Consider the following 24,809-nt stretch of genomic DNA (forward strand, 5'->3'; position numbering starts at 1 on the left):
GCAGATATCCTCACCAAGTCCTTGAGCCCGGCAAAGTTTCTCAAATTTAGAGGGCAGCTTGGTGTGATAGATAGGATGACCATTAAGGGAGGGTATTAGAATATTTAATTATATTTTAGTCACCTATATTTAGTTCCTTGTTTAATGGTCATTTAGCTTTTTAGTTAATTAGCTTTTAAGCTTTATTTAGCATTTAGCTTTTTCTTTTTAGTTATTTAGCTTTTAAGCTTAATTTAGCTTTTAGCTCTTTAATCTTTTACTTTAACGTTATGTTCTAATTATAGAACATCGTCTTGTAACCTCTATATATACGTGTGTATATCGTTCAATGTGATCATCCGATTATTGAATCATTCATTCAATTTATTTTTCAACTAGTCCATCTTCACAACCATTGGCTGATTTATTTAATGTGCAAGCAAAAGATGAGGCAGATAATGCCATTGGCAAACTCTTCTTTGCTAATGGCAGTCCATTCCACGTGGCCCACTCTCATTATAAGGAAGTTGTGGCAAAGATAAAAAGGGTAGGACCATCATATGTGCCACTTGGTGAGACTAAATTGAAGACAACAATGGGCCCTTATTTCCTTAGGGCTATTGATTGTTTAGGGCATAACAAGGATGCTCATTTTTAGTTCTAGATCCCCAAGGATGCTATAGAGGAGTTTGGGCCACAAAATGTGGTGTAGGTAGTGACAGATGCGGCCCATGTGTGTAGAGCAGCAGGGAAGATGATTGAGGCAGCCTATAGACATATTTGGTGGACTCCTCGTTGTGTGCATGCCATGAATACTGCACTCAAGGACATGGGTAAAATCCGGTGGATCAAATCAATTGTTAGTGATGCTAGAGATGTGTAGATGTTTATCTACAACCACCATACTTCGCATGCACTCTTTAAGACCTTCTCTAAGAAGAAATTCCTAAAACTTGTAGAGACTCAATATGCATCATACTTTATTCTCTTGGAGAGGATGCTTTAGTTGCAAGAGCCATTACAAATAATGGTTATGGCAATAGAATGGAATAGGTGGCCTGAGTTGAAGACACAACAGGCATTGAGGGTAAGGAGGTGGTGAAGAATGATCTCTTTTGGGCTGATGCCAAATATATTGTCTCCGTCATTGCTCAGTCTTCAGAGTTATTAGATTTGGGGATTCTAATGAACCTTCCCTTGGAGAGGTATGAGTGCATTGATTCTATGCTTGGTCAAATGAAGGTTGTTGTGTGAGAGGACCCTACATTGCAATTCTACAATGAGCATATTTAGCCGATCATTTATTGTAGATGGGAGAAGCTCAACACTCCCTTACACATGGCTACCTATGCATTGAATCGAAAGTGGTATGTGCAAAGGCCAAGTAGTATTACACCTATAAAGGATCGTTAGGTGAAAGATAGATTCATTAATGCAGTTGACAAAATGTATGTTCCTAAAGAGGCTAGTCGGATTTGTACTGAGTGGACAACATTTGCCACTTTATGGGGATATTGGGTATTTAGAGGTAGCGAAGGTAGATCTCAAGATTATGTCACAAGAGGACCCTAAGTTGTGGTGGACTATTCATGGGCCTAAATCTTTGGTAACTACTCCAACCATTTGTTTGTTGTCCCAGGTTTCTAGTTCTTCTACTGCTGAGAGAAATTGGTCTACTTATAGCTTCATCCACTTCGTTAAGAGGAACATGCTTACTTCTAGGAGGGTAGAGAAGCTTGTGTCAATACATAGTGCGTTGCGTCTCATTGACCGCAACACATCTATGCACAAGGAAAGTCCAACAACCAGATTCGATGTAGAGCCATAAGAGCCAACACAGATTGATGATGATGCTACAGAGATAGGGCTGGTTGGTATTGGTATAGATGAGCTTGAGAATGTGGGGTCTAGCAGTTCGAGTGATGAGGACATTGAGGAGTTTGGTGAGGAGCTTGGGGATGATCAGAGTCGTTAGACTCTACTTCTAGTGCTATTTAGTATTTTGTTTTTGAAGTTTGAAGTTTGAACACTGTTGAATGTTGATAACTTGATCAATTGATTGTAATTTTGATGAACATTGGATTGTGATTAAGATGATTATGAAATGAAAAAAATTGAAAATTCTTGTTCCAATGTCTATATTTGATATTTTGATGTTATTTGAATACTAGACTCTAGTTATTATGTTATTCATCTTTATCTTTTTAAAACTGATTTTTTAAGTACTATATGTATTAAGTCAACAATGCTCTCTCGTTGTCGTCCCCTCGCTGTCTCCCCAGAGTTCCCAAACTTAGGCCCCAACTACCCTTGTCCTCGAAACTTGTCCGCCTGTCCCCCAGAGGAAACGTCCCCAAACTTTGTGGAACTATGTTTATACCCCAACGTTCTATTTAGTTTTCACCTACTTAAGAGAATCCCCAAACGTGATTGCCAACATACCAGTTACAGGATGGGGACACGTTGGGAGCCACTCCCTAAACCCAACCTACTTTGTAATCTTAGGCTGATCCCATTTTCAATGAATGAGGTATCAAAATGCATTACAATACAACATCACAAAATGCCATTTTTACATATAGCATATATGCCCAATTGATCAAAACATCATGAGAATGGATCCAAGTCGATCCCAAATTGAAATCTTATTTATATTTTCTATCATTCCACATTAGAATATCACATCGAATCCATCAAATTCCACTTTTGGTTCATATCACAAAATTGCCCAATAACCAGGTTTGTGGCTTTTCACCATGAATGGACTTTCAAAAACCTTCAAAATTCAAAGTGCCAAAGTAAAAAAGATGTAAAAATACCCTTTTGGATTCCATATGCCCAACATCACAGAATCATAATCAATTTTACATTTCACTCATCCAATCCAAATTTTGATAGCATAACATTTCATAAAACATTGTTTTCAAAATACAATGAAATCAAATCAATGAATCCATAAAATGGTTTGGAATGAACTAATTAAATGTTTGTTTTCCTCATACAAGTCCAATGCAACCAATTTAAAACAATTAAATTGAAAAACAAAGTAGAAATCAATTCCTACCTCAAACTTGAGCTAAAATCTTCAAAATCAAACCGTTTTCCACACACAAAGAGAGAAGACAAATCCTTTGGATAGCAAAGAGAATTGACCAAGATAATTCCAACAACCCCCTACCCACAAAATTTCTCTAACTAGGTCTCCCACAATGATCCTCACAAAATTCCAATGTAGTTGGCTTTTGGAGAGACAAATGCAAAATAAAGACTAAGTGTCAAAAATAATCTATTTTCCCAGGGTAAAACCCACTTTATTAGTTGCTTTTGAAATAAAATAAAATAATTATAATTTAAATTGTAGATCAAATTTTCCAAAAGACTCCATTAGCCAAATCATGCAATTGCCAACATTTTGAATACATATAAGACACATTTAAATAATAACCATTAAATTAGCATTAAAACTCACTTTCACATTAAAATTTGACGATTAATTGCAAATAAGTAAATATGCAGAAACAATCTTTATGAGTTGTTCACAAGGGGGTGGTAGGGTATTCCATTCGTTACCAATGCGGTAACTTGGGGCTTATACACAACACAAAGAAATTGTCCTAATTTAGGAATGATGGGTATGGCTCGGTAACATAATGGCTAGTGGACTATCTCCTATTAATGACCATTGGGAAGGTTATGCTTAGACCTGTGGAGCTAGGTGGAGTTGATGCTTGGTACCTGCATGACTCAACAAATGTTACATGTACATCATAGCCGAAGCACATATGTAAATTTTTTTCCAAATGGTGTCTACATAAGATGGTCAAGTAATAATAGCATGATCAAATCACCATAACATGATGGGTATGGTTGGGTAAGATAATGGGTATGGCTAATTGAGGAATGATGGGTATGGCTGGGTAACATAATGGCTAGTGGGCTATCTCTTGTTAACGACCATTGGCAAGGTTATGCTCAGACCTGTGGAGCCAGGTGGAGTCGATGCTTAGTACCTGCATCACTCAACATATGTTACATGTGCTTGTTCCAATCGGGGTCCACATCATAAAATGATCAGTACATAATAGCATGATCAAATCATTATAACATGATGAATATATCATAGTTCATTGATAGTTTCTTCAACAACTTTGTCACAAAAATGGTGAGAGTGGGGGAGGCGAGGGTTTCGGCGAGGAAGACGAGGGTTTCGGCCCCTGAAGACTCAGGCGTAGGAGGCAAGGACGACGATGCAGATGGTGAGATTGGGGACCTCTTCCTTTCTGCTCTTCTTTGCTGCTCTGCGTTGTCTGCAGAATGTGGGGGTTGCGAGTGGTGTGGAGGGAGGTGTGTTCTCCTCGGCCCTGTTCGTGTCTTGGAGAGGAGGGGTTGCTTGGTTAAGATCTGCTCGAGCGATGGTGATTTTTCTTATCTGGGACCCTGTTGGCATTTCAAGGTTCTTTTGTGGGTTTTCGGTTTCCCCTCTTTCTTTGGGATGCCTTTTGCCCTTGGGGTCGGATCTAGTGCAGATATGGTTTTCTTTTTGGAAGATATGGTGTCTTGGGTTTTTTTCTGATTTGGGTTGTCCTCCTATCGAGGTGGAGGGACTTTTTCTGTGCTGGACTATGATTGAAATGTTAAGGCTTCTGGGTCGTTCTCCTCCTTGCCTATCTGAGGTGGCCCTTTCTCCTATAGAGGTGGAGATTTGGTGGTTGGGAGCGGTTGGGTTTCAGCGTGGTGCTAGAGGAGTCTCGGGCTGACGTTCCGCCTTCTCTCTTGTCCTATCGAGGTGGACCTCTTCCCTATTGAGGTGGGGAGATGGTGTGAGGAGGCCTTTTGGATGATGCTGCTGCTCATGTTGTTGGTTGAAGCTGCCTTTCATTTCTCTCATGTTTTTTTTTCATGGCAAGGTTTGGGTTCTATGTGCCCCTACTACCCCGATTTTTTTGCGGGTTGAGGGACCCTTTCAAATCCCTCCTGGTTCTGTTTGGAATCAGTTGGTTGGGTTTTTCGTTTTCAGGTTGTGGGAGCCTGGTAAAACCCATAGGTTGGTTGTTTGTTGCATGTGCTTTCAGTTTTTTTCTCTTTTCGTGTGTGTTGGTTGTGCGAGTCTTTTTCTTCCCATAGGCAAGCTGGATGCTAGAAATTTTAAAGGGCCCAGTTTGGCCAATTGTGGTTTTTGGTTAAGGGTTAGTTGTGCTGTTGGCAGGCTGAATACTTTGCTACAGGTTAAGGGAGCCTGGGAAAACCCTTGTTTGTTGGTTGTGAGAGCCAGTTTAAAACTCAGGATGAAGGTTAGGGGAGTCCTTCAAAACCCCATTTGTCTAGATTGTGAGAATATGTTGATCTATTGTAATCTGGTGTTGTTGAAGGTGATGGGTGCCTGGATACACACATAGAAACATTTGTAGGTAGCCTTCTAAAACCCTTGTTTATGTGTTAGGAACGATTTTATGTCCAGTTTATGGTGTGGCTGCTGGTGTGCTGATGCTCTTTTCTTTTAGCAGCGTTGTACTATGGGTTCCAGATCCTGGTAAAATCTTAGGGTTTTGGGTCCCTTCAAAACATGTGGGGTTTTTGGTCCCCTCAAAACCCGTTTACCCTTAATCAAAAACATGATGAATGTATCGTCATATAATCATCTCATGATAAACATCATAAGTCACTGAATCTACATGTATAAACCACTCTAATGACAAGCATGCAATATCAACACAATCAAAATAATATAATTGTAATTAGGATGCACCACATGGATGCCAATACATAACAATGATCATACACACAATCCAAATATTACGTGTACAATATCGATATCAAATAAAAAAATGATAATGGCAGAATGCAAACATGGGAGCACTACAAATGTTGTAACTCATTGATTTTTGTGTGCAATGATGCAATGTCCCCTTCCTAATTTGCCCTAGAATCACAATTGCAACAAATTAGGGCTAGGGTACATCTTACCAAGTAAAATATCTCTTTAAATAATTTGATCTTGAATTTGCATCTTGATTCTGAGTTAGAGTCTGAATTGTATGTGTGATCTCAGTCATGTAAGATATGGAATAAGGAGGCATGGTAGGGTGCTTAAGATAGCCGTTTCTCCCTGTTGGTGTTGGAAATAAGCCACACCCGGACCGACGATGGACTGGTCCAAGAGGGGCCAGTAGCTCAGTGGTAGAGCACTCCAGCAGCGTATGGAAGGTCCTAGGTTCGAGTCCTAGCTGGTCCAGTCTCAACATGGTATCAAAGCCAGGTCCAGGCTAGGAGCCCCAAGCACACGACAGGTGTGGCTTAAGGGGGGGTGTTGGTGTTGGAAATAAGCCACACCCGGACCGACGATGGACTGGTCCAAGAGGGGCCAGTAGCTCAGTGGTAGAGCACTCCAGCAGCGTATGGAAGGTCCTAGGTTCGAGTCCTAGCTGGTCCAGTCTCAACACTCCCTCCATGCAATCCCCCTCCATTCTTCCATGGCCGGAGAATCTTGGGTTCATCAACAGTCCCTCAATGTAGGAGTTGGAAGGGAAATTGCAATAGGGTGCACTTAGCCGTTCTCTTCCTTTCACAGTGTAATAGGGTGCCCTAATAGCTGTTCTCTCCGTATTTGCCATTGTAGCGGGGTGCCCTATAGCTGTTCTCCCTTAATTGCAGATTTTGTTCCTTTCCTTTGACAGACTGATGTAGGGTTAAATGTATATTTTAATGCTTATTAATATATAACAGATATGTGCAATAAATTCATATATATAAAACTAAACAACAATTTCTATATTACCATAGTGGGTTGGAATAATCATGAGTTATATTCTGATCTGATTATTACAGCGTCATGATTCTTGTAATCTGCTTTTCTGTTTGATCTGGATATTTTCTTATTATTTTATTTTAGTCTTTGTTTCTGATCTAATGATTGATGAGTAATTGATTGATTGAATGAATTCCCTTGATTGTATGATTTGAGGCATTGGTGAGTGATAATGTAATGAAGTCCTATTTGATGTTTGAATGGATGCTGATTTGAGGGAATGATTTTCTGATTGATTGTTTGCTTGATTTGAATGCTTGGAATGATCTATTTATACTTTATTGGTGAATAGGACACCACCTTTCATAAAACTTGGGTCATCACCCTTCATTAGAATTGAGTCACCACCCTTCATTGCTACTTTTTAGATTAATATATTGTTTCCCAATTGTTCTCTCTTTGCCCTCCTCAAATGAGACCTTCTTTCCTTCATATCTTCCATTGTGAGGCAGAAGTTGCACCCCTTTATCATGCCTTCCCTTTGCAAGAGTCACAACCTTTCACAAATACCACCCTTTTGAAGTGTCGCAACCTTTCATCATTTCTCTCCTTAAAAGTCACTTCCTTATTTTCTGCTTATTCCTTTCTTCTTCCACTAACCATTCCTTAGTCCCTATGCTTCATTCTTTCTTCCTCTTTTCATTCCATTCCTTGATTGATGCCTACACTCATAATCTGTATTTCTCTTCCCTTCTCTTCATCTTAATTGCTTACTCTCTTTATACCTTCATCTCTCATTGTGGAGACATATCTCTTTGGAAAGAGATAACCCTTTAAAGGGGTCTCCTCATTGCTGTCTTATTATTTAATTCAGATCTGCCCTTCTGATTGTAGAGTAAAATTCCCCCCTCCAAATGAAGTTCTATTTTCCCTTTTATACCTAATGTTTGAGGGAGTCACAACTTTTCACTTCATGCCTTCTGAGTCTTTGACCATTCATTAACCTTAACTAAATTTTAATTATTTTAATTTCATTATTTTATATTTTGATTTTTTTCTTTTATATTGTAATTTTATTATAAGTATTTATTATTAAATCCTATTTCAAAATGGGGACATTACAAACGACATATTGATTACATAGTTGAAGAAGGGTAGGTTGAAATTGTTCATAGCGCTTTGTCTTTACTTAACGTTTTGTGCTTACATTTATTTCTAAGATAACATAGTGTTTGAATATAAAATTTTCATATCTGTAAGCAAAAGAGAATGAGCAAAGTAAGAAAAAAGACATGGACATTGAGAGAGTTTGCATACAGTTCTTCAGTCGGGTTCCACTGAAAATGCTCTGGAACACAAACAATTGATTGTTAGGTTTTTGCGTTGGATCTCTAGCAAGCAAACCAGTGTTTATAGTTTCTTACAAAATACACCATATATCTCCAAACACCTTGATCTCAGCAAGAAACTCAAAAGCCCTATTGTAGCCTTGTTACTCCAAAACATGTTTATCTTTCTGAACACCCTTTACAAAACAAACACACCTTTTTACTTCCAGAATCAATTTTACATATTTTTCAAATCCTCCCATGCAAACTTAAAGTTTCTTCATATTCAAATTTGTTTCCCACTTTGTATTCAAATATTCAAAATGAATTTGCCCTATCAACATAAATAAAATATACTCTTTTTCACTTTTGCTCTATTTTAAACAATCTCTTCCTTTTTCTTTTTTTATGTCCTTTCTAAAAAACAATCCTTTCATGCACAATTTGGATACCTTTTTTTAAAATATATTTTTGAACAAAACTATACTTTTTTGTTTTTCTCCATGCAAATTTTTGTTACCACAAACATTTGAACTTCCTTAAAATATGTATGGGCTGATAATGACAGCCCAACTTTATTTCCTTTTTTTCAGAAACAGGCCAAATTTAATTAAGGAAACTTTGTTTAAAATATGGTGACTTGGCCATTTTACACTATTTGTAACCAACTTAAAAAGGTTTACCAATCTAATTTGTTACAAAACCGACTTGACTTATTTGTAAACTGACTCGAAATGCTTTTATGAATTTCAATGAGCAACCACACAAGTGACTTTGAAACCATTACCTGCTTTATTTTATACTATAAGCCTCTAGGAGCAAAATATAAGGTTCAGAACTTTGTAAACCACCATTCAAGAAATACCCAACACCTTTAGAGGGCAACCACCATACGTGGAACTATTAAAGCCTTTCAAAGGGTAATAATAAAACCTTACAGATGGCAATAAGAACACAACCAGGCAAGCACAAAACCAATTGAAGTGAACTGAACTCCTGCAATTTTCTCTGTTTTCTGAGGCACCAGACCTTAATGGAGTATCAGTGCCAACTTCTTTCTCATAAGAAAACTGACCAATCACACATTTCTCCATTGCTTGACTGATTTACATTGGCTCTGATACAACTTGCAGGATATTAAAGACTCACATGCTCAGGATCTTGTAGATTAGGAAGCAGAAGATGTTGTACATTAGGAAATAACATAATACGTATAAAACTTGTAAACATGGTTATTATATTTATTTAGTTCAGCAAGTCAGTCAATTACTGCAAATGCACATGTATATCACAATATGGTTTTGCCACCTTTGCAACTACCACATAACTACCCATTAAACATATGACTAGGGTGTGTTGAAGGTCTAATACATAAGTACCCATTATAGATGTATAATATAATGTTATATGTGAGCATATTCTAACATATATGAGTTCCAAACACTTCTGGATATATTTTGGAACCTGTAGGTCTTTGATATAATTTTTGACTTAACCTAATATTATTATTTCTTTCTATCAGATTATATGTTTAGCTATTTCAAAGTTAAAAATATCTACTGTATCCTAGTACATCTGTACCTAATAAATCACAACCGTGTATCTTTCTCTTTCCGCTAAGTATTTGATGATTGCATGTTAAGAAATTTAATCATAATTTACATAAACAGGATTTAAAAGCAAATACACACCAGGCTTTCTATCTAGATGTGGCTGGTTCTGATAGTTACTGCCTAGACTCAGATTTTTTTAGTTTTTTATCATTTGACAGGTAATAGCTAATGTTCTTTCTTCTGATGGTGAGCAAGACCCTGATGTAATGGCTGCCACTGCTGCATCTGCTGCCTTAACAATATCAAATATTCCATGGAATGGTCCTGTCGCTGTAGTCCGTGTGGGCAGGATAAATGGAAAGTTAATTGTCAATCCTGATATGGATGAGGTATGTGTGTATCTTTTTTTTCGATCGGTTGTATGTGTGTATCTTGGTTTCAATAAATATGTTCTATTATGATATAAAAAGTTCCAGTGTGATTGGGATAGATTTGAAATAATCTTCTATGTTATATTTTTTCTATGTTTATTTTCTAACTTCTAGATTGGTATTAACTTGAGTCATTTGATTTCCTTTTAAATTTATAACTATTCAATGGTTTAAGGAGTAACCTTCGGATAGTTAAGAATTCTTTTTGGTATAGACGACTTGAGATTGAAGATTCTTGATGAAATACATTATTTCTGACATGTGATGTGCACTTGTACGAAAGTGCAAACACTGGTTTTAAAAAATGCTTCTTTCCCTGATAACATTTGCATTAGTGTGAATCCAAATGTTAGTGTCAAAAAAGCTTTTATATATCAGATTCTGAAATCTCTGCCAAAGATTGTTCTTTCTTAAATAAGGATAAGAGTTCCTAGTTTTTTAAGATTATAATTTTAATTAAGTTGCATTGGAAGATATTTTGATTCAAGGATAGGACTGTTTATTTGGTTCTTCCTGTCGTTTGCTATTTTAAGTTTCAGTTTATGGAGAGATCTGGAAGGTCAAGTCTCACAATAACCAATATTGTGTGTTGAGTAATACATTGTATGCCAATCATCTGAATACACAAGAAGTTTCATGCCCTTCTGCTCTTTATATAACAGCGTGAAGAAAGGCCATGTTTGGAATTTATGTAGTTATTCAATCATTGTTTAGGAGAATCTAGGTATTATAATTATATATGTTTTATTTTTTGATATCAAAATGTTTACACCTGAGATATGGATATGTATCTGCCTAACCAAGTTATCTGGTGTCTGATTTTGCAGCTAAGCTTAAGTGATCTTAACCTTGTATATTCTTGTACTCGAGAAAAAACGCTTATGATGGAAACACAAGCTCGTGAAATTTCAAACAAGGATTTTATTGATGCATTACGTCTTGCACACAGCGAGGTAAACATCAGTGAATTTGTAAAATGGGCATTGCTTATGTTGATTAAGAAATTGGTGTTGAATCCATATTATTGAATACAAGTCAGGCTGTCAAGCTGATTGATCCTCAGCTGAGATTAGCGGCAAAGGTAAAGAACCAAAAAATGCAATTCAAGCTTTTCACTGTCTCAGATAGAACTTTGGAGAAGGTTAAGAACTTGGCTGAAACATCTATTCAGGCAGTTTTTTCAGATCCAAATTACGGCAAGGTAAGCATGAGATATGTTATTTTTTATTTGAATATTGTGTTTGATTATAACTGTTAACAAGTGATGTCTGCCAATGGATGTCAGTTTCAGTATCTACTCTATAGGTTTTCTTCTTTGCAAGTTGAATTTATTTTAAATATTGGTAAAATCAATACCATTGTGTTTCTGTGGCATTAGCCCCATGGAACAATCTTATTTGGATACTGATAAAAAGAGATTTCTTATGCTCAAGATTCATATCAGTGCCAGTATATTGTATATGAATTTTTTACTTGTTATTTACACATTTCTATAATCAAGAAACATAAATTCCTTACAACTTGACAGATATATTGCTAAGATTTAATATGATTCATGCTGTTTGTCATTTGACATTTTTAATTCATGATGATGTGCATGTACGTTTGCTCCTTTGTTTGACATGATGTCTTTGTTGGAACTTGCTATTATGTTACATGATCTTCTGTTTGGTATAATATATTGTTGTTTTTCAAAATTGTGCTTGTGTTTGTATAACAAAAGCATAATTGAATCTCGCAATCGACATTCTTGCATTTTTCCACATGTTGCTGTCCAATCTTAATTCTTTTTTCTGCTCTGTTGACAGTTTGAACGAGGAAAAGCCTTGAATAAAATAAGCAATGATGTCAAAAAAATCTTAGAAGAGGAGGAGGATGAAGAAAGCTTGAGTGTTCTGGCAAAGGCTGTGGACACAGTTAGAAAGAAGGTTTGTGAGTTTATGTTGTAGGAGAAAGATATCTAGTGTTACTTCTGGCATGTGTGAACATCATTTTTCCCTTTAACAAAATGGGATTGACATTTGATGATCAGGTTGAAGACTCTCCATTTTTTTTCATTGCATGGCATTGGCAGTCAAGATATGTGCCATGCAAATTAAAAAGTGAAACAATGATTGTCACAGACTGAAATAAAACAAGATGAGTTAGTGGAATGTTATTCAAGGGCTAATTGCAAATTGAGATGGTCTTATGATTGATATCAGTTCGCTTTTTAATATGTGCATCATCAATTTTATGTTTTAATTTCTTCTCATATTAAAGAGCAGTGTAATAATCCATGGATTCTGAGTCACCGAGCTAATAAGATCTAAGCATGACCTCAATTGAAATTAGAAATTCATGGTTGACCACACAACATCAACAATTCCTGCAATGGCATTTAGTTGGCTATTATGACACCATAAGAAAAATATCTAGTATAAGAAGTAAGAACAAAAGATATCCTATGTGTAGGGATCATGCATGTAGAGGAAATCATGGGACGGAGATTCATTCGCAGAATGTGTAATTAAACTACATATAAGAAAGAGACAGAAGGTACAATATCTATAGTTACTTGGGGACACTCTCCAGCAGTTTCTACATTTTTGTCTGAGCTGGCAAGGGTAAGTTTCAAGATTATATAAAATCCATACAAACAAATAAAAGGTAATTTGTTTTCTAGAGGGAAACATTCCATGCTCTTTCTCTAAGCTTCCAAAATTGCTCAAGTACCAAGCGTGGTGTAGTGAGAAAGACCTAGTTCTCCACTTGAGGAAGATAGAGAAGGTTCCTCTATATATGAAGAGAAGCTTCCTCTATTTGGTGACTTATGTTTATCATTTTTGGATTTGAGTGAAGTTGTTCCTTTATTGAGTCTCTTGAATGTGTTAATTTTTGATCATCACTTCTTACATATTTGGTGATATAATGGCTCTTGGGGTTAACTGTAAAGTTGACTGAGAGTCTTATTCTTTTTTCCACCATTTCATCATTTCATCCCTTTTTTGGTAGCATGTAGCAACATAATTTCTTGTTTGTGCACCCTTGCGCTTAAATAAAAGGAATTTGGGCTTTTGTGTTACTTGGAGGACTATAGTTTATCCTTAAGATTTATTAGATTAGGATCTATGTCCATCCAAATACTCTTGACATTTTTGAAACAATTAATGGAGTTACACAAGGGACCTTTTGTTGACACAGTGATTAGTAGGGACCTTACAATTAAAAATATCATTACTGAGATTTTTAAGCGTCAAAGACTATGCTAAATCCTCTTACTTTTGAAGAGTATATTCCGAGTCTTATAGGTTCATCTGCATATCCTTAAAATGTTGGATGGAGTATATTGTCCTAGAATTTTTAAAAAGTTACAGTAATTTTCTTTAGTTTCCTTCTTTTAATTTAAACACCTTGATTGATTATGAAGTCAATTATAAAATGCAACGTTGAGTGTTATGTAAGGTGAAATGATCAAATTATTGCGTAATGAATGTAAGTAGTAGTCAACAATGGTGGCCATATAGGTACACATTCTTAAGGACATATCTCTTGTACCATATTTATAACATATTCACGTCTCTCCTCCCTATTATCTGTTTATGTTCGATTTGATATATTCTTCAAGTATGTAATATTTTACCAATTCAACCTTCGTATAAGTTTTTGGTAAAATTACCACCAAGCACCAATTTGATATATGAGACTTTCCTTGAAGAAGCCCACATTGATATTGTTTGAATATATTAATTATGTATACTTGAATGGAAAATACAAGTGCAGATATTGGTGAAGTGGTTGATGGGTAGTAAAATTTATATTTGTTTACTTATCCTATCTTTATGTGCATGTTTTTGTGAATGTTTAATAAAGGATCCATTAAGGTTTAAAGGTAATTCTCAGTCTTCTGTTTGCTCAGAATTTCATCTTCAAGCTGTGTTTCACTTTATTACATAAAACTTAAAAATAAAACAATCTCCTCCATGTTAAGGTTTCTATGGTTGTCAATAATTTCCATCGACGAGTTCAACTAGTTTCCATTGGGAGCCCCCAAACAATGCAACTGGAGAGGATGGATGGCTTGTCATGTTAGCAGGAGAGAAAGAGGGGGTGAAGGCTGGATATAGCCGGAGTAGCGAGAGGATGGAAACCCAGCAGGACGAGGCACACATGCCAGAAAGAAAGCTTTTAGCCAGTTGCCCACTTCGTGTACTCTCCCATAATCCATTTCGAGTACTCTCCCATTATCCAGTTGGGCTCTTACTGAACTGTCCTTACTGGAATTCAATTAAAGTATCCATGATATGTATGAGGAAATACCAAATATTAGTCAAAGGCTTCAGAAGTGATGGTATTGAGTATTTTGCTGTAAAAAACGTTTCTGAGCAGTAAAGTTCCTGAAAATGAGCTTCCTCCTAAGAAATAGAGTTAATCATGCTTGTAGACACCTTTTTAATGAATTCTTATAGTAGCTTCTAAGAAAGACAGATCGTGTATTAAATAAAGTAGTTTTTAAGATGGGATTCTCTTAGTGGTGTATAGCAAGGTAATAAGATGAGATTCTTTTAGGAGCTATTCAGATGGGGGATTCTTTTAGTAGTTGATACTAAATTGAGATGGTGCCTGTAACATAGCTATTTACATGGGATTCTGCTAGTAGTGTATAGCAAGCTGAGATGATGCATTCCTTAAAGTAGTTATTTCAGTGAAATTCTCTTTGTAGTTTATAATAAGGCAAGATTATTGCATTCCAATAATATCACATAATCTGTTGAATACATATGGAGAGCCATATAGAACTGGGATAAGTTATGATATGTTTTTTTCAGGTTGTTCGTAAAAGGATATTTGAAGAGGGGCTTAGAGTTGATGGCAGATCTTTGGATGAAATTAGACCTCTATTCTGTGAAGCTGGATCTTTCCCATCACTCCATGGGTCGTCAATATTCTCAAGAGGGAACACTCAAGTAAACAATCTTGTTGTTTAGTGTGTTTTCTTCTTGTATTGAAGTATTTAAATGACTTCCAGATTGTTCATAACATGTAAAATCATAATTTTGTAAACATTTGTTTGAGTCGGAGAAGGAATTTCTATTTGACAGCTTATAAGGATGTCAGGTTATGTGTACTGTTACACTTGGTGCTCCTCAAGAAGCCCAACACTTAGATTCCCTTGTTGGTCCACCAACCAAACGCTTTATGGTTCATTACAGTTTTCCACCATTCTCAATCAATGAAGTTGGTAGGCTTGGCGGTTTAAACAGACGTGAAGTGGGACATGGTAATTTCATTCATTCCTTATCTGTTAAGGTTATTTAGTGTCATGTTAATGTTTTGCATTTTTCACTGGTATTGTGTTCATGTCTAATTATGATGTGCAATTTGCCAATTTGCTATTGATTTTCTCAAAATTATTGAAGTTACTGCCTTTTTATGTCAAGCTTGCTCATTTTACATCTTTGTCTATTCTGTGAATGTGCATTTTATTGTTGTCCATTTTTGGTGTAAATATTGTTTGTTTGTCACGTTTGCAACTGAACTTATCTGCAATTGATATCTGCTTAATCATATGATGAAATGAAAGATGAAGAGGAATTTTCACATTAGAATGTTCTTAGTTAAGATTTGGGATTTTGTGACCTCTGCAGATCCTTGTGCTTCTTTTCTTTTGTGAACTATATTCATGGGCATCATGTCTTGAAGGTTTTAATTATATATTGCTCTTTTCTTATTGATACCTGCAGGGACACTTGCAGAGAAGGCTTTGCTTGCCCTGTTACCTCCAGAATATGATTTTCCTTACACTGTTCGTCTTAATTCTGATGTCATGGCTTCTGATGGATCTACTTCAATGGCAACTGTTTGTGGAGGTATTTCCTTTTTTATTATTTAGATAGTAACTTAGGTTATCCCAAAGAAGTTACATTTGAGGAAGATCCTATTCTATGAAGGTAGGACAGGCTAGCATATGAAACTTTTTCTCAATAGATGAAGGTTATTCATGTAAGAAGGTAAGTTTAAGAAAATATAAAGGGTTCAACACATAAGAAAACAAAATTCGATCTACAACTCTAGGTTTTATGTTTGAACATGTCAAGTGCTGGACACATTGCATGTCTACAGATGGTGCAATAGCCTAGGGTAGCCTATGTGATAAAGTTGATGTGCAAAAATAAGTTATCTATACTAATATAGTGACTATCTTTGAGATAGTTTGAATATGTTGTAATATGTATTGCAAAAATTTTCTTCTATTGATTTTCTTTCTAAGCAAGCTGTACCTGCTGCAGCCATGCCACTTGCATGCAGCAATGTGCAGAACTCACTATAAATTCTCAGTGTACATTAAATTTTGTGTAAGATTCTCACAAAAATACATCTAAATTGCTCACTTAATTGTTTCAACAACTTTCATAAATGGTCATATGCTATTATAATGAAAGTTTCTAGAGATTAATCTGAATCTCAACATTTGAGCACCAAATAGAAAACTTGAACTAGTCAAGTTAAAGAAAAATGAGAAATGTGTAGAATGGAAAAACAATAGGTTTCCTATATGGAGAAGTTGTGGCTTGGTATCTCCCTTAACAGAAAAAATTGTAGATTTGACAAATATAGGGATCCTCTTATTATTAGTTTTAAATTTTCCCTGAATGAAAATCAACATCTTTTGTGAAAGAATTGAAGCCGCCTTCTTCATGAAAAGATAATTGTCCCTTAATATGCAAATTTGATGACTATTGAACAAAAAATATGAAAGATTTCTGTTGGATTTAAAATTGCTGTGTTCAATGTGCTTTGATGAGAATGCCATTAGTTAAAAAATATTTATATTTCTAAATTTCATTTCTTTTTGTTTTTTATATTTTTGTTACTTTTTAAAGAGCCACATTACTTAAAGTGAAATGGTGTGTGGGCTGGGACATCCTGAAACTGAGGGTGCATTGTCTAGGCAACACCTGAGACTGGAGGATATCTAGACTCTAGATGCACAAGCATGCTACTGCATTGCAGACATTAGTGCACAAATACTATGTATGTGGCAACGATGATACTTCTGTAAAGCACAAGCATGCAACTGCATTGTAGGTATTAGTGCACAAATACTATGTATATGGCAACCTACTATTGTGCCTCCAGTACAAGTGCAGTCTGGATATGTCTCTTTTCACTTTTCAGCCAGCTGAGAAATGCTATGCATGACACTGCCCTCTATCGAGCATCTAGTACAATCACATCTTGGATATTGCTTTCCTGCAGCACAGTTTTACATTAGTGCATTTTATAGACAATAAATTAATGCAGTGGGAAAGGGAAATTCGTGTAATGAAATGGGTTTGTGTTTCAAACTGGAGATACTTATCTATCTTAAAAAGGTTGATGCTCAAGTGATTCTTCACAAACTACATTATCAATTCTTCTTTCATGCAATGTATGGTAAGCATCTTTTTGATACAATGATTTTTGAGTATCCTATAATTGACCGACTCTTTCAATTTGCAGGTAGTTTAGCATTGATGGATGCTGGGGTTCCACTTAAGGAACATGTTGCAGGAATTTCCATAGGTCTTGTTACTGATGTTGATCCTTCTACAGGAGATGTGAAAGATTATCGTATTTTAACAGATATTCTGGTATTCATTTTATTTTCATTGTATTTGTAAAGTTGCCTTTGTTTAACATGGATTTGAAATGGAGCTATTTTTGCCCAATCCCTCTCCTAAGATGTTGCAAATTTTCAGGGTCTTGAAGATCATTTGGGAGATATGGATTTCAAAATAGCTGGTACAAGGAAAGGAGTGACAGCTATACAACTGGATATTAAACCAGCTGGGATACCTCTTAGTATTCTTTGCGAGTGCCTTGATCCTGCCTTAAAGGCTCGTACAAAAATTTTAGATTTCATGGAACAAGAGTTAAAAGAGCCACGTGAACAAGATAAAACAAATTCCCCACGGATAGGTAAAGCCTTGCTGCTATTTTGATAGTCAAGAACATTGTATGGCAATTGAGACATTGAGAAATACCATGTATATTTTCTTTTAATCCGTTATGGTTCTCTTCGTTTTGACTATGGTGTATTGCTGCAGTCACTGTTAGATTAAATCGAGACCACCTTCCACGATTGATAGGACATATCAGGAATATTGAAAAGGAAACAGGTTAGATTTATCAGTTTATTTTTATATATCATTGAATATTTTGTAAATATTCCTGATTATAAACATGTTTAGTTCTCACTTCTTTGAGCATGCGTGGGCTTGATGAGCAACCCTATTTTGTCATCATTATTAATCTATTTAATGGCAGATTTGGCTAAGAATTTTCATAGTCTAGGTATATTTATAGCTATTACATTGTGTGATCCTGTTCCTACATTTAGTGTCATATATTCTTATGGGGCAAATTGTCTGTTTTTAGCATTCTTTTTGAGGGGGAAATCCTTAAATGGTCAAGAGTTCACTGTGGCATTACTGAGCTTGTGGCCCATTTTGTGAAGAACATAATTCTGATCTGTGTATCTGTGGCATTAAATCCTGAATTTGCAGTGCCAATCTACTATTTTTAATTGGGGCCTTTATAGCCACCCCTGAAGTGGCCTTTTAGGCAATTACTTCTTTGTGTCCGAGTGAGAAAACTTTATAATGTCTTCATCTATGACAAGGGAATTAGCTGGCTTCACCCAGATGAAATGATATGGAAAATTGAGTATCCACCAGTATTGAGTGATGTAGTAATGGAACTATGGTTGTCGACAAGGCTACATATATACAAGTTAGTTCAAATCCCAAATAGAATGTAAAAAGTTAAGAAATGAATGGATCTTTAAGAATACACGTTCCAAAATATTTCTGGACTCACAAGTCACAGGGAGGACATTGCTAAATGAAGAGAGTGGGAATGACAGGTAGACAAAAGCAAGACTATGAAATCCCACTATGCAGGACAGCAAAACCAATAGTTGAATCTCCTAGGTGTTCAATAATTCTTTTTGGTTTGATGTCAAACTCATACAATGTTATTTCCTGAGAAGATGAATGAATAGCGTCGAAGGTTGTGGCCACCCGCTTTGTTAAGGTCATGGAAAGAAGCTTCAATTGGTTAAATTGATTATCAAGACAGTGGAAATAAAGAGGAAGAAAGCCAGCTTGATTGCTATGATTAGAGGAATAAACAGAGAAGCTATTTTCTTATAAAATGAATGAAAGTATTTGAAAATGTAAAATGTATTTGATAAAGAAAATGAGGAAAAAGAGCAAAAATGACATTCTGGATTTATTTGAAAGGAAATATAAAAGTGTGTGTAGTCTAAAAACTTCCTTCAAACAGAAGTTTCAATTTAGAGAATTATGGTTTGAAAAATGATGCTGGTTGAGGTTAATGTGAGATTGGTCAGCTTTACCCTTCTCCCTTTAAAGAAATCGGGCTTTTTAATTTGTGTTGCTCAAAACATTGAGAAATTATGGCTTTTGTAATATATGTGAAGTAGTTAGAACCCATTAATAAATTGGGAAGCCTTGGTGTGGAGATGGATGAAGTACAACATATGAGGAACCAATGACCTTATTTTCGGTTCTGAAAATGAAGCCTCTATAACCAGATCAATTTCATATATGAGTCCCCTTCTATGGCAGTTCATTTTTATGAATTCTTATTGTATTGTTTAGATCATTTAGTGGCTTTCCAAGGTCTGATATACCAAAGGTTATTGTTTGTGACATGAATCCATTGTACATACTTCACCTTCAACACCCAAATCCTGAATACCAACACTAGAAGACACTCCAGCACTGACGTCCTCTTGTGAATTAGCTGTCAAATCATGATGAAGCATGGAATTATAACCGCTGTCACAAAATCAGAATCATAGTCAGGTCCCTGTGTCATGAAATCAACAACCCCAAGAGATTGATCCTTTGATTCTTCTTTCCTTCTTTGCCACTGATATGAACTTGTAGATACCGAATCATCGTCTTCACCTGGTATACCCATAAATTGTGTTAAGGAAAGGTGGTCACGTATCTTCTGAGGAAGGGAGCAATACTTATGGTAGGTGCTCATAATTGCATCATTGAATGCTTGGGTATGAGGCATCTTACTTATACTTGTTGGTGGAGATGAAATCTTAAGAGTGCCCATTTTTCCTTGAATGTATCTTTTCCTTCGTTGGTGAGGCAAGAAGGAAAATAGGTATTAATCTTCCATCTTTAATTCTAGCCATGGTGTTGACCTGTAGTTGAACTGATTTTTCCCAACAAGCTGGCAGGTTCGATGCTCTGATACCACTGAAAGATCCCTAGTAGAGATCTGAAGTAATTTTTTGACTGAGTTTCTTGTAATGTCTTTGACAGCAAATTTGGTTTTGATGTTTTCTTGCAAGAGTTTTGAATGCCAAAGGGAGTACAATAATTGGAAATGAAAGGACAATGCAATAGAACAATTTCCCAAGCAAAATGTGAATAATGGAACTAATTTTTATTGACTGATTTGCATTTCCAGAATTCTGATTGCTGATAAGAAAGTAGATAAACATATAAGCAAATAGAGGACAATATAGATGCTTTTTATTCAAGTGAATGACTGATGTACATACCCCAAACTGTATACATAAGTCTGATACAAGTCCGGGACAACAAAATTCAACCTCTTCCAGCTTAAAGTCAGCTCCACAATTCTGCTCCAGGTCTGATCTGAAGTTCCCAGGTGATTTAAATGATAGATCAGCTCCAAGACCAATTAGAAACCCTATGTGCTACCTAGGGTTTGATGCCCATAACCTCAGAAGTGCATGGCTGGCTGATATGTCTTCTCAAGTAAGGTGCTGATTACTGGTGTCTCCTCTAACCAGCCAATAATCCCCGCAATATAATGGCTGATAATCTGTCTGAAACTGAAGAATTATGCCCCTTAGATGATCTCTGACCGCTGTGGGCCACCAAACTATGAAGGGTTTTCGTCCTCCATAGTAGATCTGAGAATTTATTCTCCACACAGCTGCTGCTCTCAAAAAATAATCTTCATGAATTAATGAAATCAGCTCCAAACTTGCTTTATAACCTCTTTACTTTTCCCTCCATGAGGTTCGATCCACTTTTAGGGTTTCTCTTTGCCACTTAACATGCTTTATAATGTTTTATTAAATATTTCACCCCCTCTATGAAGTCCAAACTTCCTTAGGGTCTAATTCTTCATTGGCAAATGACCACTTTTTAAAACCAACTTAAAGTTGATGCTTCCTAGGGAAAAGTGCCTGGGGGGGGTGGGGTGGGGGAGGGGGTCACTTTAATAATTCATTTTTAATTCTTGAATCCATTTTTTTAATGTATATATATGTATATAAACCTAGGTTAGGCACCACAAAAAAATAGCATCTAAGCACGGACTTTGGTAATATAAGCTCACCAAAATATGTTGATTATCTTAACAAACAAAGTCATTAAGATTAACATTTGCAAACCATAAGGGACCCACACAACCCACTAACAACATGAATTCTCCCTAAAACCTTGAAATTGCACTTAGCCATAGGTACCTTTCTCTTCTTCTTTTGTACAATGATCCACACTTTAAGACGTGAAAGCTTGAGGATCTAGACGAGGGTTACTCAGAGGAAATATTTGAGCTTCTAAGGATTTTCCTTTGTCTAGAAGGGTTAAAGGTTTTGAAGCCAAATCAACAATTAGATATCTCTAGATTCAGTTGAATAACTTTGGGCATCATTTTCTTAAGGATCGTTTGGAACAATTGATTGGTGATGGGTCTCAACACCCAACCAGACATGGGTTTCTAGAGATCAACACAGTTTTCTTGTGTTGGATTTGTGGCATTGAATTTTTTCGAGTGGCATTGGAAGCCAAGATGTTCATAAGAGCACCAATTTTTGCATCTAAAGAGAATTTCTCGTAAACAACAAGCTAATTGCATTTTTGATCTCCCACCAACAAAAAATTTCTGTAGGCAATTCTTGGTGATGTCCTTCTCAACATAGATGTTGGCATAAGTGAAACAAGTATATTGAGAAGTCTACTTAGATATATGTTTATATTTATTAAGTTCATCGTCAATAGCCTCTAAACTCTTGTATTCCCAAAACTGTATTAGAAAGCAAGGTATTCTTGCCTATAGAAGGCCATAGAAAAAGGAAACTATGCATGGATCAAAGGTATTGAACCAAGGCATAATGTAGAGAGAATCCTTTTGGAAATGGGCCATTTTGTAGAATAAATTCCTTATCCACACATTAAATTCTGTAACAAAAAATCCTTTGGCACATGGAGAAATAAAGATCTCATATTTCATGTTTCACTTCCACTAGAAAGAAATTGAGGCAAGTAGATTGCACAATTTAGGTTGTAGTTTTGTAAATCTAAAAATTATAGTCTCCTTGATTAGATAATTTTCACACTAAATAACCTCATTGTCCATTTTATCATCCATTGAAAGAGTTGAGGTTTGAAATTAGCTAAAGGCATTGATATGTTAGATGATTTAGAGGATATCCTAGCTACAAGATTGGAGGTGCAAGAAATGCCACTTCTTAAAAACGACATTGATTGAAACCTAGACCTTAGATTGATAGAGCAACCAAACCCTAGTTTGATAGAGCTAATAGACTCTAGATTGATGGAGCAAGGGTTAACAGAGATGGTAGCTGATGCAACCCCCTACGAGACAAAAACAACCAATATGAATTATAACATCTTTGTTCGGAGCTACATAGGATCTAGCAACATTTAGTGGACAAGAGGAAGCTCTGCCAAAGCCTTTGGAAGGCACTTATGATTGAAGAGTTGAAGGTGAAGTTAGATGATAGCAACATACTTCCAAAGAGGAAAAATCAGACCTGTTTTGAATTCAGTCCGGCTTGTGGAGCTAGAATTAGATGCCATTGTAATTTCTATTGCAATAAATTTTATAAACAACACATTGAAAATAAATAAAAATATTAAATAAATAAATAAATTGTAACTTTTAAAATTTTTAATCATAGTGATAAATTCGTAGAAAAATGTAATGTCCCCTTCTGGGATTTACCATACTTCAATCCTGAAACAACAATTTTGACTTAAAATGAGAGTTCTATCAAAACTGAACACATTTCGTTATAACATTTAACTTAAAATTCCAAGAACAACTGGGAAAATACAACTTATCTTGATAGCTTTGCCTTAGACAAACTGCTTCTTAACAAAGTTGCTCTGTAAATCTAGTATAAGTCTGCAACAATACTTTCGTCTTAAATCTGTTATACTTTCTTTATAAATCAGCCATAATCATTAATCCCTCATAGAAATCTGTTATGAACTTCTCACAATCTTCTGATTAGTGGTCTGCGGTGCATATATTTTGCCTATTAAAACACACACCATATACTCAAACACCCCCCCCCTTTCTAACTTGAATCCTTCTTCCTTTTATATGTTTAAAGTGCCTCTTCATGAAAGGAGTAAACCATTTATATTATCTTTGTGAAAAGGTTCGTAACCTTTCACAAATATAAATATTATTGTTTTTTATGATAACTGTCGTTTATTTGCTGCTTTATTAACATGCATCATTTAATCATCACCACATTGTGTTTATCAATTAGAATATTAAACGATCCCTACACAAATTGTATTTCTGAACTGCCCTTTTCAATGTGAATTATAACTCCCAAATGAATCGCCACCTTAAGCTAGTTGTCATCGCAGTATCGGATTAATATTTGTTTGAATTGCTAATACTGAGATCCTTAATTACAAATCAGCTCTTTTGAATCATAAACTTTGCAAGTCGCTTTCCTCCATTTAGTCGGTATACAATGCATATGACCGTCCTCCTTACTTGACGGTGATTGCTGTCTTAATATACTTACGTCTTTATTTTACAATTAATCTCTGTTACCTACATAAGGCGTTGCTTCCAATTGTGACCACTACCAATGATCACTATCACCGTAATTGTTTTGCTTAAGCGATATCTCAGACTGTAATTACTGTCTTTGTTGATCGTTGCCTTGCCTTACAATGAATTGTTCCTTATTTTATTTTGTTTTTTGCTATCTTGGAGATTCGTTGTTTAGATGTCGCCAACCGAGTTGCCTTGAGAAGGCCACTGCTCGATAGAACGATCCAAGTATGGAAGAGAAGTAAGAAAGGAAATAATCCCCTCATGATGTTAACATGGCTCACCATAATGTTTGCGCTCAACAATTATATGGGTCGGTTATCACCAACCTAATCTCCCTGTAGAACTTTATCGCTTATCATGATTGCTGACTGGTTACTGTGACATCTTCTGATTACGTAATTAAGTATAACTATGATACATATTGCAGACTTTATCAATATTACTATTAAATTCTGTATAAGAACATTATTAGGCTTCATATATTAAGCATACACATTAAGCACATCCCCCATGCATATCACCAAGAATAAAGATGTTACTGGCTGGAACTTAAGAACAGTTCTGATCTGATCTGATTGATGGCTCTTCATCATAATTATTGCTGCTTATTGTTTCACCTTAATCGCTTCTCTTTATATATTAATCGCTGCTCCTTATTATTAAGCGTTTCCTTCCCTTTCATTAGTTTGTATAATTCTTGGGCAATTTGAAATATGTGTTGTCTTTATTTCCATAATCTTTATTAATCATAGTCTCATTAAATCTTTAATGAGACTATCTTAATTGTTTCCTTCTTCATATATCTTTGTAATAGTTCATTTGGGCCTTGCATTATCTTTATAGATAATACAAGGAGCTTTCGTTTAGTTGTTTGGTTCTAGAGTTCTAGCATATGGATGGG

The 24,809-nt window shown here is 35.8% G+C and overlaps 1 protein-coding gene across 1 annotated transcript in view; it reads left to right on the forward strand.

Annotated features, from left to right (window-relative positions):
- The window catches only part of LOC131071428 (polyribonucleotide nucleotidyltransferase 2, mitochondrial), a 157,486-nt gene that overhangs the window by 88,956 nt on the left and 43,721 nt on the right, over nt 1-24,809 (forward strand). The window contains exons 6-15 of the mRNA XM_058007255.2: nt 9,824-9,994; nt 10,864-10,989; nt 11,076-11,237; nt 11,845-11,964; nt 14,845-14,982; nt 15,134-15,296; nt 15,760-15,885; nt 17,519-17,649; nt 17,758-17,977; nt 18,106-18,177. Of these exons, the coding sequence (XP_057863238.2) occupies nt 9,824-9,994; nt 10,864-10,989; nt 11,076-11,237; nt 11,845-11,964; nt 14,845-14,982; nt 15,134-15,296; nt 15,760-15,885; nt 17,519-17,649; nt 17,758-17,977; nt 18,106-18,177 (1,429 nt within the window). The remainder of the gene's footprint in view (nt 1-9,823; nt 9,995-10,863; nt 10,990-11,075; nt 11,238-11,844; nt 11,965-14,844; nt 14,983-15,133; nt 15,297-15,759; nt 15,886-17,518; nt 17,650-17,757; nt 17,978-18,105; nt 18,178-24,809) is intronic.

This window comes from Cryptomeria japonica, chromosome 1 (assembly GCF_030272615.1).
Source record: "Cryptomeria japonica chromosome 1, Sugi_1.0, whole genome shotgun sequence".
Classification (NCBI taxonomy): Eukaryota; Viridiplantae; Streptophyta; class Pinopsida; order Cupressales; family Cupressaceae; genus Cryptomeria; species Cryptomeria japonica.